We start from the raw sequence: 20,728 nt of genomic DNA on the forward strand, positions 1-20,728 counted from the left end.
GGGTCTAGTGATTTGGTTTCCATATAGACCCAAGTCTCTATACTAGCCCAATAAGGATTGCTGAGCAGCTTTATGGAAATGCAGTATTTCAGGCATATTGTGAATAAAAATCTGCATTTTAATAAGATTCCCATGTGATTTGTATATTCACTAAAAAAATTGAAAAGTACTATAGGGAGGAGTCGTTTGATTCTGTTATTCTAAGTCAAATGTTTATAAGTAGGAACATATTTTCCAAGAGAAACTGTATAAGGAATTGGATTTCAGCCTACCCCATAAAGGCATAAACGATTCATAATTAGAAATACTCTGTGGGATCTAATGCTAAGTTCCAAGTGAGGCAATAACTGCTGGACTGAAGAACAGAAACACAGACTTGTGTTTTGTTTAGGAAAAGGGAAAAAGGAAGAGACGTCTGTCACACTGCTAAGTGCTGGATTAGACATTGTGTGACATAAGCTTAGTGGCTGGGGGATCCTGATTCTGGAGTATAACAGCTGTGTTGCCAGGAGAGATCTAAGGTACTTGTAAGAAATTCTCTCTTCCTTAACATAAAGGCAGCCTTGATTCAGGAAAAGAACAAATTATTTTCCTAAGTTATATAATTTCTAAGACACTTTGTCAAGTAAAAATGTACAATGTGGATTAGTATGTGTAGTATGTTAAAGTGAAATACCTTGTTAGTTTGCACATGTACAAATATGTATGTGGGAACAATTCCTAGGAATGGGATTATTTGTACAGAAGCTATGAGTATTTGTAATGTTTGTAGATTTTATTTAATTGATCTTCATAAGTATTGTGTCATATACACTGCCACCAGTGGTGTATAACAATACTACGTAAAATATCCAACTATTTTATCTTTGCCAGTGTGAGTAAAAAAAGGTATCCAAGTTTGCTTCAATTTGTATCCCTCTAACTGGTGAGATTGATATCTTTAAATCTATTTAAAAGTCATGTATGTGAAGTATCCATATTCTTTGCCACTTTTTCTACCAAGGTATTTCTTTACCTTTCTTATTTATAGGAATTATTAATACACTAGAGGCCCAGTGCATGAAATTCATGCAAGGTTGTGTGTGTGTGTGTGTGTGTGTGTGTGTGTCCCTCAGCCCAGCCTGCACCCTCTCCAATCTGGGACTCCTCAAGGGATGTCCGACTGTCCATTTAGGCCCGATCCCTAAACGCGCAGTCGGACATCCCTCTCACAATCCAGGACTGCTGGCCCCCAACTGCTCGCTTGCCTGCCTGCCTGATTGCCCCCTAACCACTCCCCTGCCAGCTTGATCGATGCCTAACTGCTTCCCTGCTGGCCCGATTGCCCCTAACTGCCCTCCACTGCCTGCCCGGTTGGTTACCCCTAACTGCCCTCCACTGATGGCCTGGTCACCCCTAACTGCCCTCCCCTGCAGGCCTGGTTCCCCCCAACTGCCCTCCCTTGCAGGCCTGGTCCCCCCCAACTGCCCTCCCCTGCCAGCCATCTTTGACCATATGGGGGCGGCCATCTTGTGTGTTGGAGTGATGATCAATTTGCATATTACCTCTTTATTATATAGGATTAGAAAGAAGCCAGCCCTTTGTGATATGGGTAGCAAACCTTTTTGGAAAAAACAGGCCTAGAGATAGATACTTAATTTGCTGCTGACCCAATATTTTCTTAGTACAGTGATTACCAAGGGGATAGATAGGATGGGGTATGTCTCTTTGGAAAAGCATGTTCAATATTGTAGTTTTATATTTGGAAAGCACGCAGAAAAAGTTTTATAACATAAAATGTTAAGAAAGTAAAACTTGCTGAAATATTCTTTGCTGGTGTGACAAGGTTAAAACCAATTGAAAATGTACCTAAGAATGTGGTTAATTTAAAAAGTTTATATACTGTTGTGAGAAATCACAAAGCTGTTTTAAAAAGAATGTCCTGGTATTATTCCCATTCTTTCCACTAGGTTACCACCAAAGAACATGATTTTGGTCTAGGGGCTCCAGTTTCCGAAGCTGGAAAATACCAGAATAATCTCCAGCTAGAACAACAAGTGAGAACTCAAGATAAATTCATCTCTACACTGAAATTACAGGTTACATTTAATTTACATATGTATTTATTTCCCTGAATTAATTTTGGCTGGGATCTATTTTAAAATAAGAAGGCAGAGAACATTAATTCAGTGCTGGCTTATGGTTTTATTTTCTGGGTGTAAAATCATTTCATTTTTATCTTAACCATTTTGATACACAGAGTCTGAGTCAGTGATTGCCAACTGTGTGCCAGGTGTTTTATGAGGTGCTTTCAAGTACATAATCTTACTTCATCCCAAACTTGTGAAACTATTGTTACTTCTATTTTACAGACATGGACGCTGAAATTCCAAGAGGTTAAAGAATTATGGTACTGGACTAATGAATGACAGAGCTAGGATTTATTGGAGTTCCCAAGTTAGTTAGGATTTGAATGCAGTTCTCTGAACTCCAAGTTGAGCACTGTTTCTCTTCTCCTGGTGCCTAATCTGTGGGGTAGCTATTAATTAAGGTCATTGAAAGAAATTGCCTCTTGTAGGAAGAGGGAGTAGACTTACTTTTCCATAATCCTCTTACTTAATACAGCTAAAAACCCTGAACATTATGTATGAAATAAGCATAGAACACTGAAAGGCAGGAGGAAGAAGGAAGACTGACTAGGGACCCCAACACACCAAGACTAGGAAAGGGACAGCCTAGCAAGGAAGACTACTTTTAGACAGTAACTGCCTGCTCTAAGCAACACAGTGGAAAACCCATAGCCCCGCTTCTGCCCACAAAGACTAGGAGCCTAGCCGGTTATCCTTGCCAGGCTGTAACAAGAAGCCCCAGCTGCACCTCATACCCTCCTCTCCCCCCACCAGCTTCTCCATCCCCGCAAGGTGGTGTCAAAGAAGGCTGAGTTGGACACCAAGACTTTTGTGCCCACAAGCGGTAAGGGAAGTTCCCAACCCCTTTGTGTGTGTGAAGCACATGGGGAGCCTACAAGCACCTACCCCCACCGGGTGGTGTGAAGTGCCTCCTTTCCTCCTAGCTGGAGTGGTGTCCGAGGAGAATATGCAGAGTTAGGGCTTTACCAGGACCCAGCACGAACAAGTCCACCCACCCACGGTGGCAGTGGTGGACATGTGAGAGCAGTAGCGAGGCACCTCTGCTTTTCCTGCTGTTGTGGTATCAGCAGAGGCCCAGTGAGGAGCCTGAACTTCCATCCCTGCCCAGCAGGAACAAGGAGCTTCACCTTCTCCAGGTGTCCATGGAAGCCTCAGGTAAAATTGGACTCCTTCCCCCCGCCTCCCCCAAGCAGGAACAAAGCAGTGTCCCTCTTCTCTAGCTGGAGCAGTGTCACAGGAAGCCCACTAAAACACAGGATCCAGAGTCTTAGAATACCAAGTTTCAATTAAAAGAAAAAATCACTCCTTATCCTAAAAATCAGGAAGATCTCAATTTCAGTGAGAAAAGACAGGATATGCCAGGATCGATATGAATTAGATATTACAATGATCTGACAAGGATTTTAAATCAGCCATCTTATAAATGCTTCAGCAAGCATTTTTTACATACCTGGGATATAGAAAAGAAAATAGAAAATCTCAGCAAAGAAGTAAAAGAGATAAAGAGATATAAACAAGAACCAAATGGAAATTTTAGAAGCAACCAAATTGTTCCTCAATAAGTGTATGGATAAACTGGTGCATCCATAGAATGGAATTGTAAAAAGAAATGAGTTATCAAGCCACAACAAGACATAAAGGAACCTTGAAAGCATATAGATGGGTGTAAAAAGCCAATCTGAAAAGGTTACATATTCTGATTCTAACTATGCGACCTGAAAAAGACAAAACATTGAGACCTTGGAGGGAGAGAGAGATGAATAGAGCGCAGGTGATTTTCAGGGCAGTATTCTGTCTGATACAGTAATGATGGTTACATGTTAGTATACAATTCTCAGAACCCATAGAATCTACAACCCAAAGAATGAACCCTAATGTAAACTATGGAGTTTAGTTAATCATAAGGTATCAGTGTTGGTTCATCACTTGTAACAAATGTATCACACTGTTACAAGATGTAAAGCAAAGGGGAAACAGTGTGTGTATGTTTGGGGGTGGGGAAACAAAAGGTATGTGGGAAATCTCTGAAATTCCTGATCAGTTTTTCTATAAAACTGCTCTAAAAAATAAAATTTATTAAAAATGTACAGAAGGAAATGTTTGTAAATCATATATCACATAAGGGATTAATAACCAGAATATAGTATAGAGAACTACAACTCAATAGCAACGACAAATACAATTCAAAAATGGATAACGAACTTGAGTAGACATTTCTCCAAAGAAGGTCTATCAGTGGCTAATAAATATATGAAAAGATCACCAACCATTAAAGAAATGCAAAACCACAATGAGATATTACTTTACACTCATTAGGATGGCTATTATAAAAAACAAAAACCAACCAAACAAACAAAAAACAGAAAATTACAGGTATTGGTGAGGATGGGGAGAAACTGGAGCCCTGTATGGTTGCTGGTGGGAAAGTAAAAATGGTGCAGCCATGTTGAAAAAAGTTTAGCAACTGCTCAAAAAGTTAAATATAGAATTGCAGTATTTTCCCAGCTATTCTACTCCTAGGTGTATCCCAAAAGATTAAAAGCAGGCCCTCAAACAGATACTTGGACACCAATGTTCATAGCAGCATTATTCACAATAGCAAAAAGGTAGAAACAACCCAGATATTCATCAGCAGATTAATGGATAAACAAACTGGCACGTACATACAATGGAATATTATTCACCCTTTAAAAGAATGAAATTTTGATAGAAGCTACAACATGGATGACCTTGAAAACATTATGCTAAGTGAAATAAGGCAGGCACAAAGGACAAATATTGTACAATTCCACTTATATAAGGTACCTAGAATAGGAAAATTCATAGAGTTTTTGTTTAATGGGTACAGAGTTTCTATTTGGGATGATGGAAAAGTTCTGGAAATGTATATAGAATGGTTGCACAACATTATGAATATACTTAATGCCACTGAATTTTACACACAAAAATGTTTATAATGGTAAATGTTATGGTATGTCTATTTCATCAAAACAAAATTAGTTAAAACAAATGTAGCAACTGAATTAAAAACTCAGTGTTCTCAAACAACAAAATACATAGGGAGAGAGGAATGAATCAGTGAACATGAGAACAGAAAAATAGAAATTACCTGAACAATAGAGAGAAAATAGATTGAAAAAGTGAACAGAGGGTTAGAACAGGTAGAACCATAACAAAAGATACAACATTTGGATCCTTGGGGTCCAGCAAGAGAGGCAGAAAAGAGAGAGGCTGAAAAAGTATTTGAGGGAATAATGGCTAAATATTCCCCAAATTTGGTAAAAGACATAAAACAGATTAAAGAAGGTGAATGAATGCCTACAGGGATTCTCCCAAAGAAACCCATGCCAATACACTTTCTATTTAAACTTGTGAAAACTAAAGACCACAAATGTTCCTGAAATCAGAGAATTCATTACCCAGAGGGAAACATCAATTCAAATTACAGCAGATCTGAAAACATGGGGGTCAGAAGGAAGTGGCACAACATTTTTCAAGTTTTGGAGAAAAGAACTGTCAATTCAGTATTCTGTATGAAGGGAAAATCAAGACATTCTCAGAGGAAGAAAACTAAAAGAGTTGATTGCCAGCAAAGAATAGCAAAAGGAATTTCTCTATGATGGAGATAAAAGAAGGAATCTTGGAAGAGTAGAAAGAAAGGACAACATTTAGAGGAAAAATATGAATAAATGTAATAGGTTTTCTTTTTTTCTAGTTTTTTAAATTATCTTTTTCAAATATAGTTCTCGATGCATGTAGAGGATAATATTTAAGACAATTATTAATAGAGGAGGATAAAGGAACGTAAAGGAAGATAAGGATTTTACACTTCACTCAAACTGGTAAAATGTAGGCTGCAATAAGTTGTGAATGTATAGGGCAACCATTAAAAAGTTATACAGCCCAGGCTGGTGTGGCTCAGTTGTTCGGGTATCATCCTGTGCACATAACAGTGAACAAAAAAGCCACACTTGAATTATAACAAAAGTAATTACATTAAGTACATATATTACTTAAAAGATGGGAACTGACAAAATGGATTAAAAAACATGACCTAGCTTTATGCAGTCTACAAGAAATACCCTTTCATGATATATATCCAAGTTGAAAGGTTGAAAGGCACACAGACCTGAAATGAAGAAATAAAACTGTCCCTGTTTGTAGATCACATGATCTTCTACTTTGAAAATCTCATAAATATATAATATAAAAGGCAGAACTAATAAATGATTTTAGTAAGGTCAGAATACAAGACAAACATTAATTAAGTTTCTGTACATTTCTATATATAACATGTGGCAATCAAAATTAAAAATGCATTACTATCTATAGTTAAATAGAAAATGGAATGATTAGATGTAAATCTAATAAAGAAGCCATGAGTTTGTATTCTGAAAAGACAAAATGCTAATGAAATTGAAGATCTAAACAAATGGAAAGACATATGTTTATGGGTTGGAAGCCTCAACATAGTAAAGATGTCAGTTCTGTCCAAATCAATATATTGGTTTAATGCAATGTCCATCCAAGTTGTTAATCAGCAATAAAAAGGAATCTATTGATCCAAGTTGTTTTATTTATTTAACATTCTCAAATTCTAGCAAAAACAATTTGGAAAAAACAAAGTCATTTTTTTTTTCTTTATTGATTAAGATATTACATATGTGTCCTTATCCCCCGACTACCCCCCACCCCCCCACTCATGCCCTCACCCCCCCCCCCCCCGGTGTCTGTGTCCATTGGTTAGGCTTATATGCATACATACAAGTCCTTTGGTTAATCTTTCCCTCTTACCCCCACCCTCCCCTACCGCCCCTCTAGGTTTGACGGCCTGATCGAGGCTTTTCTGTCTCTGGATCTGTTTTTGTTCATTAGTTTATGTTGTTCGTTATATTCCACAAATGAGTGAGATCATGTGATATTTATCTTTCTCTAATTGACTTATTTCGCTTAGCATAATGCTCTCCGGGTCCATCCATGCTGTTGCCTCAGTATAGTATTCCATTGTGTAGATGTACCACAGTTTTTTAAACCACTCATTTGCTGATGGACACTTAGGCTGTTTCCAGATCTTAGCTATGGTAAATTGTGCTGCTATGAACATAGGGGTGCATATATCGTTTCTGATTGGTGTTTCTAGTTTCTTGAGATATATTCCTAGAAGTGGGATCACTGGGTCAAGTGGGAGTTCCATTTTTAGTTTTTTGAGGAAACTCCAAACTGTTCTCCACAGTGGCTGCACCAGTCTGCATTCCCACCAGCAGTGCACGAGGGCTTCTTTTTCTCCGCATCCTCACCAGCACTTGTCATTTGTTGATTTGTTGATGATAGCCATTCTGACAGGTGTGAGATGGTACCTCATTGTCATTTTGATTTGCATCTCTCAGATGATTAGTGACTTTGAGCATGTTTTCATATGTCTCTTGGCGTTCCTTATGTCCTCTTTTGAAAAGTATCTATTTAGGTCCATTGCCCATTTTTTGATTGGGTTGTTTATCTTCCTTTTGTTAAGTTGTATGAGTTCCCTGTAAATGTTGGAGAGTAAACCCTTATTGGTGATAACATTGGCAAATATGTTCTCTCATGCAGTGGGCTTTCTTGTTGTTTTGTTGATGGCTTCTTTTGCTGTGCAGAAGCTTTTTATTTTGACGTCCCATTTGTTTATTTTCTCTTTAGTTTCCATTGCCCTAGGAGCTATATTGGTGAAGATATTGCTTTGGCATAGGTCTGAAATTTTGCTGCCCATGGATTTCTCTAATATTTTTATGATTTCCCATCTTATGTTTAAGTCCTTTATCCATTTTGAGTTTATTTTTGTGTATGGTGTAAGTTGGTGGTCTAGTTTCATTTTTTTGCATGTATCTGTCCAGTTTTCCCAACATCATTTATTGAAGAGACTGTCTTGACTCCATTGTATGTTCTTGCCTCCTTTGTCAAATATTGAGAATAGTGATTTGGGTTGATTTCTGCATTCTCTATTCTATTCCATTGGTTTATATGTCTGTTCTTGTGCCAGTACCAGGCAGTTTTGAGAACAGTGGCTTTGTAATACAGCTTGATATCTGGTATTGAGATCCCTCCTACTTTGTTCATCTTTCCCAGGTTTGGTGGAGCTATTCAGGGTCTTTTTTTAATTCCAGATGAATTTTTGGAGAGTTCGTTCTAGGTCTGTGAAATATGCCATTGGTATTTTAATGGGGTGTGCATTGAATCTGTAGATTGTCTTGGGTAGTATGGACATTTTGATGATGTTGATTCTACCAATCCACGAACATGGTATGTTCTTCCATCTGTTTATATTTTCCTCTATCTCTTTATTCAGTGTCTTGTAGTTTTCGAGTACAGGTCTTTTACCTCCTTAGTTAAGTTTGTTCTTAGGTATATTAATTTTTTTGGTGCGATGGTAAATAGGATTGTTTTTTTAATGTCTCTTTCTATGCGTTCACTATTGGTGTATAAAAATGCCATAGATTTCTTGGTGTTAATTTTGTATCACCAAATCGCTACATTGCCGAATTCATTTATTAAGTCTGATAATTTTTTGATGGAGTCTTTAGAGTGTTCTATGTACAGTATCATGTCATCTGGAAATAATGACAGTTTTATGTCTTCTTTTCCCATTTGGATACCTTTTATTTCTTCTTCTTCTTGTCTAATTGCTATGGGTAGCACTTCCAGTATTATGTTGAACAGGAGTGGTGAAAGTGGGCATCCCTGTCTCATTCCTGTTCTTAGATGAAATGGTTTTAGTATTTGACCATTGAGTATGATGTAGGCTGTAGGTTTGTCATATAAGGCTTTTATTATGTTGAGGTGTGATCCTTGTATTCCCATTTTACTGAGGGTTTTTATCAAGAAAGGGTGTTGGATTTTGTCAGATGCTTTTTCTGCATCAATTGCTATGACTATGTGATTTTTATCTCTCAATTAGTTTATGTGATGTATCACATTTATTGATTCATGGATATTGTACCATCCTTGCATCCCCAGGATAAATCCTACTTGGTCATGGTGTATGATCTTTCTGATGTAATGCTGGATCCGATTTGTTAAAATTTTGTTTAACATTTTGGCATCTATGTTCATGAGGTATATTGGCCTGTAATTCTCTTTCATTGTGTTGTCTTTATCTGGTTTTGGTATTAGGGTAATGCTGGCTTCATAGAAAGAGCTTGGAAGTGTTCCTTCCTCTTGAATTTTTTGGAATAGTCTGAGGAGGATAGATTTTAATTCTTCTTTGAATGTTTGGTAAAACTCCCCTGTAAAGCCATCTGGCCCTTGGCTTTTGTTTGCTGGAAGCTTTTTGATGACTTGCTTCAATTTCTTCCATAGTTATTGGCCTATTAAGATTTTTAAATTCTTCCTGATTGAGTTTTGGAAGGTTGTATTTTTGTATGAATTAGTCATTCTTCTTGATTCTGTAACTTAATATGTAGCCATAGTGATAAAGACTATGGTATTATTAGAAGATAGACACATACATCAATAATACAGAATAGAGAATCCAGAAATAGCCCACACAAGTACAGCCAAATGGTTTTTGAAAGTGCCACTAATGCAGAATTGTGAGCAAGGAGAGTCATTTCAACAAATGCTGCTGGAGCAATTGGATATCTTTTAGGGGAAGAAAATAAGCCTAGTTCTAAACCATTACCATATACAAAAATAACTCAAAATTGACCATAGAGTTAAATGTAAAATTTAAAACTAGGTAGAGGTAACATAGGAGAAAATATTCAGGACCTTGGGCGTGGTGAAGAAATGGCACCAAAAGTATGAGTCATAAAATAAATTTTAAAAGATAGTTTCAACATCATAACATTTAAGTCCTTTACTCTATGAAAGATCCTGTTAATAGAATGAAAAGATAAGCTACAACATGTATTTCTGCTAAAGGAATCATATCTAGAACACATGAAGAATTCATCAAAACTCAACAATAAAAAGCAAATAATCCAATTAGAATATAAGCAAAAGATATGAAGAGACACTTCACAGAAAGATGTATGGCTTGACAAACACAAAAATATATTTATCCTTTTAAATATCAGGAAAATGTAAATTAAGACCATGATGAAATAATGTACACCTATAAGAACAGCTAATATGAAAAATAGTGACAGGATCAAATGCTGGCTAAGATGAGGAGAAATTGAATCACTCATACATTCCCAGTGGGAATGAGAAATGGTACAGCCACTCTGGGAAAATAAGCCTACATCAACCATACTACCTAGAATGAAAACTTAATGTCTACTCAAGAACCTCTATTCAATTGTTCATAGCAGCTTTATTTGATATAACCCAAAACTAGAAACAACTACAATTTCCCTTAATTGGTAAGTGAGTAAACGGTGATAAGCCATACTATGGAATATTCATCAGCAATAAAAAGGAATCTATTGATCTAAGTTGTTAACTTGGATAGATCTCAAAATCATTGAGCTGAGAGAAAAAGCCAATATCACAAGATCACATACTGATCTGTATCATATGATTTTAATTATATAACATTCTCAAAATGATGAAATTATAGAGATTAGTGGTTGCTAAGAGATAAGGATGGTCTACAAACAATTAAGCCAACCATGCTCTTTTCCCCATGCAATGACTGTTGTTGCTTGTATGGGTTGCCCTAAGGGACCTTGGAGACAGCCCTTTCCATTGGATGCTCATGTCTGACCTCATGCTGTTCCCAATCTATATGGATGCTTTTGGAAAGCCCCAGGACACAGTGGCCAGGGTCCATATTGGCCAAGTCTCCATGTCCTTCTATACCAAGCTGCAGAACAAGGACCATGTGAATGAGGCCTTACACAGGGGCATGTTCAAGTTCCCTGGCCACCAGAAAATTCATATCTCCAAGAAGAAGGCTTTACTGAGTTTAATGCGGATGAATTTGAAGGTATGGAGGCTGAAAAGCGGCTTATCCCAGATTACTGTGGAATCAAATACATCCATAATCGTGGCCGCCTGGACAAATAGCAGTCCCTTCACTCATGAGAGCTTCAGGCTGACCCCTCCTTACTCACATCCACCAGTAATTCCTATTTCCTGTCCCCCAAAAGATAGTTAAAGATGGGGAAGGAGCCAAAACCGGTTTGGCTCAGTGGATAGAGCATCGGCCTGCGGACTGAAAGGTCCTGGGTTCAATTCCAGTCAAGGGCATGTACCTGGGTTGCGGGCACATCCCCAGTAGGAGATGTGCAGGAGGCAGCTGATCGATGTTTCTCTCTCATCGATGTTTCTAACTCTCTCTCTCGTAAAAAATCAATAAAATATATTTAAAAAAAAGATGGGGAGGGAGAGGATGTGACTTTAAAGGTGTAGGAGGGTGATCTTTGTGGTGATGGAATAGTTCTATATCTTGTTGAGGTGGTAGTTACAACAATATACATGGGATAAAACCATATAGAACAATATGCACACATTATACCAATGTGAAATCTCTGGGTTTGACATTGTCTTATAATTAAGATTTAACCATTGGGGGAAACTGGGTTAAGGATACATAAGATCTATCTGTACATGTTTACAACTTCCTGTTCTTCAGTTATCTACTTATATAAAAACTATGGGTGGTGTTCATCACGACCATCAGAATTGCGACCAAGCAGAAGGAAGTCAGTCCTGCAGGGGTTTTCTTGGCAAAGGCTGCGCCCTCCCCCGAGCTGTTTCCCAGAGCTGTTTCCGGCAAGGGCGGGGTTTGAGGGAGAGGGATAGAGAGCCAGAAACATCGATGAGAGAGGAACATCGATCAGCTGCCTCCTGCACACTCCCCACTGGGGATGTGCCTGCAACCAAGGTACATGCCCTTGACCAGAATCAGACCTGGGACCCTTGAGTCTGCAGGCCGACGCTCTATCCGCTGAGCCAAACCAGCTAGGGCTCACTTGAACTTTAATATCTCTTTATATACACCCCAGCAAATTGTAGATATTATCTCCATTTAACAGATACGACTCAAGAGGCTTCTATTTATTTTTTCTGAAGTCAGGATGCACCTCTTAGGATCAAGAAAATATGGTAAATTGCCTGAGGTTAAGTTACTGGTGAAGGACTACAGTGGGATTTAAATCTGCCTGTCTTAGTCCAAAGCCTACATCCTTCCTACTGCCTTAAACTGCCTCTTTCAAAGTATTTGTTGCCAGGAACCAATTCCAGCATGTCATAATTTCAAGAGTTTCATCAAAAGGTTGATGAAACTTGGGGACTCAACAGGGTTGAATCACACATGTAGTCACCTGTTGGGAATGGTTAAAGGCATTTCCCCAAACCTGAATAGGAAACTGATTGTGGCTGCCAGACAGTTAAAGGGCATCTTAATCCTCATGTTATTGCCTCCTACTGGCCAAACCCCTGAACAGCTGTAGGCTAATTCCCCCAAACTGACAATGCTTCTGTACCCTTTGAAACCTTACCCTTTGAAGTGTATTATCTCCACCTTGCCTTAGGACAAATTGTGTTAATAAAAGCAAGGGTCCAAGACAAGAAGGGAGTCTTCAGTTCCTTTAGCTGAAGGTCCTCTGACCCCCAATGCCTTACAAAATTATATCTCGTCTCCGGACTCTTTATTAGTCTCTGGATTCCTATGTCATCTACGCACAACGCCTTTTCCAGATTCCTGAACCCTTCTTGATGCTGGGACAAGAACCCCGGCAATTTGTGTCTTGGAAATGTATGAAAGTAGAGCTTGATTTCAGAGGAGAGGGAAGAGTTTGTGCATTTATAATTCATTTGTTTTATTTATTCATTTAACAATAATTTATGTGCTAAAAATATAATGATACAAAAATGAGAATAACGTTAAATAAGAAATTAGAGACAGAGTCCATTTAAAGTTGTTTATAATTTAGTGGGAGGGACAGGGAAATAAAAATAGTGATTATAATATATCTTATAAAATACTAAGATAAAACTAAAAGGCTTTATGGAAGCACAGAGAGGAGAAGCATTTACTCTCTCCTGGTGCAATGGATGGTTAGCGAGCATCTATAGTGTGCTCTAGTCGCTCAGAAATGCGCCCCTATAGAAATCATGAACAAAGACAAAAAGTTACATAGAATAGAGAAATTGAAGTTCATCTGTTTATTTACCCCACAACTTATAGTTTAAAAAAATACTAATAATGAAAATAAAAATAGGGGGAACTAAACGGTGAAAGTGTGAGATGAAAATAGCAGACAGGTTCATTGCACGGACTTCTGTAGTAGTTGCTCCAGATTGGCTTTACACTTCTAAGAGGCAAAGGCAAAAAGGAAATTGCCTTTGTGGACTGTAAATAATTCATGTCCACAGAATAGGAACAAACCAGGTATCCAGAAGAACTCCATGTTTTCCTGAGGATTCTCATAAAAAAGGGTTCAGTGACAGTATATAACATTTTCAGTAACCTCCTTAATGCAGGTTTTTAAATGAGTTTAGTGAGATTGTTTCCTGAGTGTGTCTGAAGCTTAGGTCTGTATAGGGGATGGTGGATAAGCCAGACAGGTCAGTAGGGCTGGGATCACAAATGGCATTCTTTCATCTTATTCATTCTCAAGCACCCCAGGTAACAGGAGTTACCTCAAATTTCCATTTTCAAAGAATTTTTAGCTGTGTATAGGAAAAGGCCAAAGGAGAAGACAGGAGGATGTATTGCTAAAAATTCAGGCCAGTGTGATAAGACTTAGCTAAGGAGATACGTGCATTTGCAGTTTCTTTTTTTTATTATTATTATTATTTTTCACGTTTTTTTTTATTTCCTGGATTTGATCATTCAAACTCTTTACCTCTAAATCTGACAAGTTAGTATGCACTTTACAAAATGCCAAAGAGAGCCCGGCTGGTGTGGCTCAGTGATTGAGGGTCGACCTATTAACCAGGAGGTCACAGTTCGATTCCCAGTAGAGTACATGCCTCAGTTGTAGGCTCGATTTTATGGTCCTTCTAGGTATGTATTGAGTATAATAAAGTCATTGTAGTATAGTTAAATATAACTCATAATGTTTAGGATACTTTTTTATATAGTGACGAATTATAGATAAGGTTTATGTTTTTAAAGAAAACTGTTGATTTTCATGGATTGGAAAGAACTATCTCTATAGTTATTTGAAAAGTTCAAGGTCAGAGCAAGAATAATGTTAGAACTAAGAATTAGATGATGGATTTAGCAATTTTAGATGCTCCTTAAAGACCAAGACTTTTTTCATTTGTCATCTCACACATTCCAGAGTGTACTGAAACAGTGCCTTGAATATGTTGGTGTTCAATAAATATTGTTAAATATACAACAAGAGTCAAATATTATGGGAAAGGATCTTTGTGCCACTACTTTATCTCATAGATATGTCTTTTGTGGCACTTCACATATTGTATTTGTATTTTCTCAAGTAAACAGTAAGTTCTCCGAGGGCAGGTACCTAACCTAGCTTTGTATATTTGGAATTTAACATAGCTCCCAACATATAATCATTGTCCACTGGGTCTAACATATGTATTTTCCCCTTTAAAGGCATTTGGACACCTTCGTGATAGAAAGGCCCTTTTCTTCATCCCTTCTTGATGGTTTGATAGTGGGCTGGGAAGGAAAGCTGTGGTCCTCCGTATTAATCAGCAAATACTTGATTGATCTGGTATTTAGCTTAGTCAAGTAAGTTATTGATATGTTCAAAAGGTCTTTTCTAAAGAATTAGCATATTTTTTAATAAATAGAAATTTAATTATAAAGAATGCCTATTGATTATATTAATTACTATAATTAAATAATTTTAAGACTGTGGTTTCTTTTTGCAGATATAAATATTTGGCAATTTTTCTAATAGTTTGGTTAAAAATCAATAGTAATTAAGTTCTTTTTTATTACACTGTAAATTATCTTGAAAGATATAGATCTTAACCTTTTGATTTTTATTTGTACTAGAGGCCTGGTGAACGAAATTCCTACACTCAGGGCTGGGGGGTCCCTCAGCCTGGCCTGCGCCCTCTCACAGACCAGGATCCCTCAGGGGATGTCCAACTGACAGCTTAGATATCCTTAGCGCTGCCACGGAGGCCGGAGAGGCTCCCACTGCCGCCACTGTGCTCGCCAACCATGAGTCTGGCTTCTGGCTGAGCGGCGCTCTCCCTGTGGGAGTGCACTGACCACCAGGGGACAGCTCCTGAGTTGAGCATCTGCCCCCTGGTGGTCAGTGTGAATCATAGCGACCAGTTGTTTCACTGTTTGGTTGATTTGTGTATTAGCCTTTTATTATATAGGATATTTTTTTCAGATAAGGAAAATATTCACATGGCACAAAATTCATAAAGTAAAGAAAGATACATAGTTAGGTCTCCTTGACAGGGAAGCAAATCTACCTTTCTGATTCCAGCCATCTAGTTGTTCTTAGAGGGAAGCCCAGGACATATTTTAATGTGATTATTTTCTTTCTAATTATACAGATTGAAGATCTCAAGCAGACAAATCATGCCTTGAAAGAATATGTTAGAAACCTCGTGAATAGTAAGGAGGTGGTAAGCAATCAAATAGACAATTTAACCAGCCACAATGAGCACCTTTGCAAAGAATTGATTAAAGTTGACCAATTAGCAGAGCAATTAGAAAGACAGAAAAACTTTGTGGTGGATACTGCCGACAAGGAACTTGAAGAAGCCAAGGTATTAGACTTACCACTGATAGTTTTTTTTTTTTTTAAATTGATGTATAATTGACATATGGCATTATATTAATTTCAGGTGTACAACATAATGATTCAATATATATATATATATATATATATATATATATATATATATATATATATATATAGTGAAATGACTACAATAATTCTAGTTAACATCTGACTATTGATCAATATTTTAATTCTACTTTAAATATCATGTAATTATTAAATGCAAAGGAAAAAGTGACATTCTCATTTATATCATTTGAAAGTTTTTTAGACTTGACATTATATTTAAATTTCTATTCTATGAATTAAATTGTTTTGTATCTTACATTTTTTCTTTTAAAATTTTTGTTAAGAAAATTTCCTAAGATGTGTAATGGTAAAAACTTCAAGCAATAATAATGTTCTGTATGTCAAACATTTCTCCTCCTCCCTAGTCCTTCTCTCTATACAGTTAGCTACAAACAAGATGTATGTGTCCCCATTCTTTTTTTCTGTTTGTATCACATCCACTATATATTTCACACTTTAGAAAAAGTTTTTTTAACCAAAGTTTAAAATTTATTTGTAGTCATAGTTGTCAATATTTTGATTGTTTTATTTTAGAGGTTTCCTCTTCCTTTTAAAAATCTGAATAGACTTTATTTGTTAGAGCAGTTTTAAATTCATAGCAAAACTGCCCAGCAGGTGTGGTCCAGTGGTTGAGCATCAACCTATGAACCAGGAGGTTATGTATGGTTCGATTCCCAGTCAAGGCACATGCCCAGGGCACATGCCTGGGTTGTGGGCTCAAACCCCAGTTTGGGGCATGGAAGAGGCAGCTGATCAATGATTGTCTCATCATTGATGTTTCTATCTCTCTTTCCCTCTCCCTTCCTGTCTGAAATCAATAAAAATATATTTTAAAAAAATAAATTCATACTTAGCAGATGGTATAGAGATTCCCATATACTCCCTGCCCTCACACATGCATAGCCTCCACCATCATTAACATCCCCTATCAGAGTGGTGCATTTGTTACAATGGATGAACCTACATTGACACGTCATTTTTACATAGTTTACATTTAGGTTCACTCTTGGTGTTGACCATTCTGTGGGTTTGGACAAATGTAAAATGACATTTATCCACCATTATACTATCAAAAAGAGTAGTTTCACTGCCCTGAAATCCTGAAATCCTTAGCTTCATGTTGACTCTGGTTTGGAAAGGCCTTGTCACTTAAAGAACTACAAGAATATTTTCTAAAGTTTTCTTTTAATACTTTTAAATAACTTTTTAAAAAAGTTATAATCCTTGGGAATTCTTTTGTTCTAGTATGAGGTAGGGTCAACTAGTGCTTTCTTTAGTCACTGACTTGAAGTGCCATTTTAGCAGCTGCTGAATTCACAAATGTGTGTGGACACAGCTCTGAGCTGGTTGGTCTCATTGATTCATTTGCTGTTTCTGTGCCACTGCCACATTATTCTAATTGCTGTAGCTACTTGACATGTTGGTAACATCTTTCTTGATTGAGATTTAATACTCTGCCATGAAATTTAGAAACTGGGATTTTCAACACTATTATAAAATGACATTTTTGTTTCACATTGCTACTGATGGTTTACAAGCAAAACACAGAGTGGATTTGAAAGCTGAAAAGCAACCTATTGAATTCTTAAATATCGTGTGAATGTGCTTGACTTGATTTTATTAGTCACCAAATTAGTAAACTGTGTCTGTAATAACATAGTTTCCCAAAGCTAAGTGTTGTTACATGTTATTTCTTTTTTTAAAAAATGTTTTTATTGATTTCAGAGAGAGGAAAGGAGCGGGAGAGAGAGAGAAACATCAATGATGAGAGCATCATTGATGGCCTTCCTTCTGCACATCCCCTACTGGGAGTCAAGCCCACAACCTGGGCATGTGCCCTTGACCAGAATTGAACCTGGGACCTTTCAGTCCACAGACCGACACTCTATCCACTGAGCCAAACTGGCTAGGGCAGCCGTGGGCAAACTACGGCCTGCGGGCCGGATCCGGCCCGTTTGAAATGAATAAAACTAAAAAAAAAAAAGACCGTACCCTTTTATGTAATGATGTTTACTTTGAATTTATATTAGTTCATACAAACACTCCATCCATGCTTTTGTTCCAGCCCTCCGGTCCAGTTTAAGAACCCATTGTGACCCTCGAGTCAAAAAGTTTGCCCATCCCTGGGCTAGGGCCATGTTATTTCTTAAACATCCTTTTAATGTACTCTTGGTAGCATATTATATACTCCTGTCGGTAGCGTATGATAAAGCACTTAATTAAATGATTAGGCTGAAAACGTGTGTTATCGAAGGCATTATTTGTTACAGTAATTTGAAATATAACAGCCCAGTTAATGAACTCTAGGATGGTATTTGTTTATATGCAGTTACCGCAGTTATTTAGAAAGGATAAGGAAATCTAAATGAGTAAAAAGTCTATTTAAATTGTGATGTTTATTCCTTTAATGTAAGAACACAATCTTCTTTACCAATGCTTCCTTGAGGAGGTTCTTAGCACAGCTAATTGAGAGAGTAGATAAGGGTGATATGATTTTAATTTGTTAATTATTTATCTTGTCATGGATGCTACTAAAGTATTTGAAGGACATTTAAAAACAGCTTGAATATTTTAAATATTTTTCAATAAATTCTTTTGTTTACATTGTTACTTTAAGAATATTATTCTTTACTTACATTTTAATGGTAAGTTGAGTTTAGACTCAATTATATAAATTATAAAATTAGAAAATGCTGGATTTATGTTTTATTATACCTTCTCTGCTTTTTCTTCAAATTAAGAATTGACTGCACTCTTTCCCAGACTCAGGGCAGTCTAGTTGGCCAAAATCCCATGAAGAGAGTGCCCAGTTTAAAAGTCATCAGTTTTGACATCCCCAGTGGAGGGTGTGCAGGAAGCAGCTGATTGATGTTTCTCTTTCATCGATGTTTCTAACTCTCTATCCCTCTCCCTTCCTCTCTTTAAAAAATCAATAAAATATATTTTTTTTTAAAAAAATAAAAATAAAAAAATAAAAGTCATCAGTTTTAAAATGTTTTAGGATCTGCGTTCTAGAGAGAATGACTACTCTGTCAGGGTAAATGCTCTGCTATCAAAGGAGAGTTTCAGGAATGGAAAATGTCAAAAATAAAAGAACTAGGATTTACCTTAAACTCACAGGTGGAAATTCTGCCTGGCTCACAAAGGAGTGTTTCTTGGAAATACATATCCATATATAAGGTGGAACGTTTGGTATATTTGAGAATTGGAAAACTATTCGGGGTAAAGGTGAGTAGCAGTCTTAGAGCAGAGATAGCATTGCTGATGCAGGGAAAACATTGGAAAGTTGAAAAAGAGAGAGAGAGATGGATATAGGTCCTTCCGGTTGGTAGAATGCCCTGACCTGAAGTCATCAACCTCAGTAGGCGAGGGTTACAGGTACACGGGGAAATAGAAGATGCATGACCAATGTTGGGGAACTGAATGCTAGTGCATGTTGTCCTCCTCACATCACTGGGCATGCAGTTCAGGTACCCTGTTACTGGGAGAGGTTCCTTGTCTGACTTGTGGGATGAGGTTTGAAATGAGAGTTTCTAATTTGAGAACTAAGAATATTTGGGTTCTGCCCTGACCGGTTTGGCTCAGTGGATAGAGCGTCGGGCTGTGGACTGAAGGGTCCCAGGTTCGATTCTGGTCAAGGGCATGTACTTCGGTTGCGGGTGCATCCCCAGTGAGGAGTGTGCAGGAGGCAGCTGATGGATGTTTCTCTCTCATCCATGTTTCTAGCTCTCTGTCCCTCTCTCTTCCTCTCTGTAAAAAATCAATAAAATATATTTTTTTTTAAAAAAAAGAATATTTGGGTTCTTATACTCCTTGACATTATGCTCTGGATATGTGGAGGTAGAATCTGATGTTTAAGCTACTGTTCGCTTATGTGGAATTGAGAAAGATGGTATTATATTTATTTACTCAGAAGAGATTACTTTTAGTCATTTTTTAAAGGTCAGCTTTTTAAAGAGGAACTTCTTCCATCATTTATTCCATAAAAATGTTTTGAGTATTAAGCATTGTATTATCTATTGCTATCATACAAATTACCCCTAAACTTTAATGGCCTTAAGTGACAAACATTTATATCTTGCAGTCAAATGCAGCTTAGCTGAGTGGTTCTGGTTCATGGTTTCTTAGGAATTGTCATTAAAATGATGGTTTGGCCGCAGTCATTGATTGTCCTGGAAGATTTGCTTTTACGATGCCTTACTCAGATGGCCATTGGCTTTTGGCAGGAAGCCTCAGTTGCTCGCCAGGTGGACCTCTCCCTCGGGTCGTTTGATATAGTCTTTATAGCAGCTGGCTTGTCTCCAAGCCTGTGATCCAAGAGAAACAGCAAGGAGGAATCGGTAATGCCTGTGGTGACCCACAAGCTGTGCACCAGCACTCCCGCCACGTCCTGTTCATTAGACGTGTGTCACTAGGTGTAGCCCACACTTAAGGGGAGGACAGGTAAGCTCCATTTTTTGAAGGAAGGAATATTAGAGTTCGTGGACATTTGAAAACCACCACAACTATATGCCTCCTTTTATCTTCTCATTTTGAGTTGTTTGTCATTAATTAATGTCTTAATAAGGTGTTTCCCAGATAATTGAACACAACATTTTGAAACATGAAGAAACAAAGTTGCAGTTTCACCTTTACCAGTTTCTTGATAGAATTTATATTTTAAATTCACAAAGGGGTCATTATTAGACTGTATCTCTGGTAGCTTCTGTCATTATTTTTACCTTTGTATGTGATTCAGTCAATGAAAAATATTTCAAAACCTACCATGTGGAAGGCAAAGGTAAAGCTTATTTAAGTTTTAAGTAACTGCTTTTTTTTCAGTGCCCCTACACACACACACACACACACACACAGCTCCCTCTTTTCTCTGCTTGCTTTATT

At 37.4% G+C, this 20,728-nt stretch overlaps 1 protein-coding gene across 4 annotated transcripts in view; it reads left to right on the top strand.

Annotated features, from left to right (window-relative positions):
- Positions 1–20,728, top strand: part of TSGA10 (testis specific 10) — a 273,384-nt gene that overhangs the window by 165,473 nt on the left and 87,183 nt on the right. For 2 of the 4 annotated variants that reach the window (XM_036302250.1, XM_036302252.1), the window contains 2 exons: positions 1,950–2,036; positions 15,549–15,764. In XM_036302250.1, coding sequence (XP_036158143.1) covers positions 1,950–2,036; positions 15,549–15,764 — 303 coding nt within the window. Of the gene's footprint in view, positions 1–1,949; positions 2,079–15,548; positions 15,765–20,728 lie in introns of all 4 variants that reach the window. The other 2 variants (XM_036302251.1, XM_036302253.1) reach the window with 2 other exon arrangements.

The sequence above is a fragment of the Myotis myotis genome, unplaced genomic scaffold (assembly GCF_014108235.1).
Source record: "Myotis myotis isolate mMyoMyo1 unplaced genomic scaffold, mMyoMyo1.p scaffold_m19_p_30, whole genome shotgun sequence".
In the NCBI taxonomy this organism is placed as follows: Eukaryota; Metazoa; Chordata; class Mammalia; order Chiroptera; family Vespertilionidae; genus Myotis; species Myotis myotis.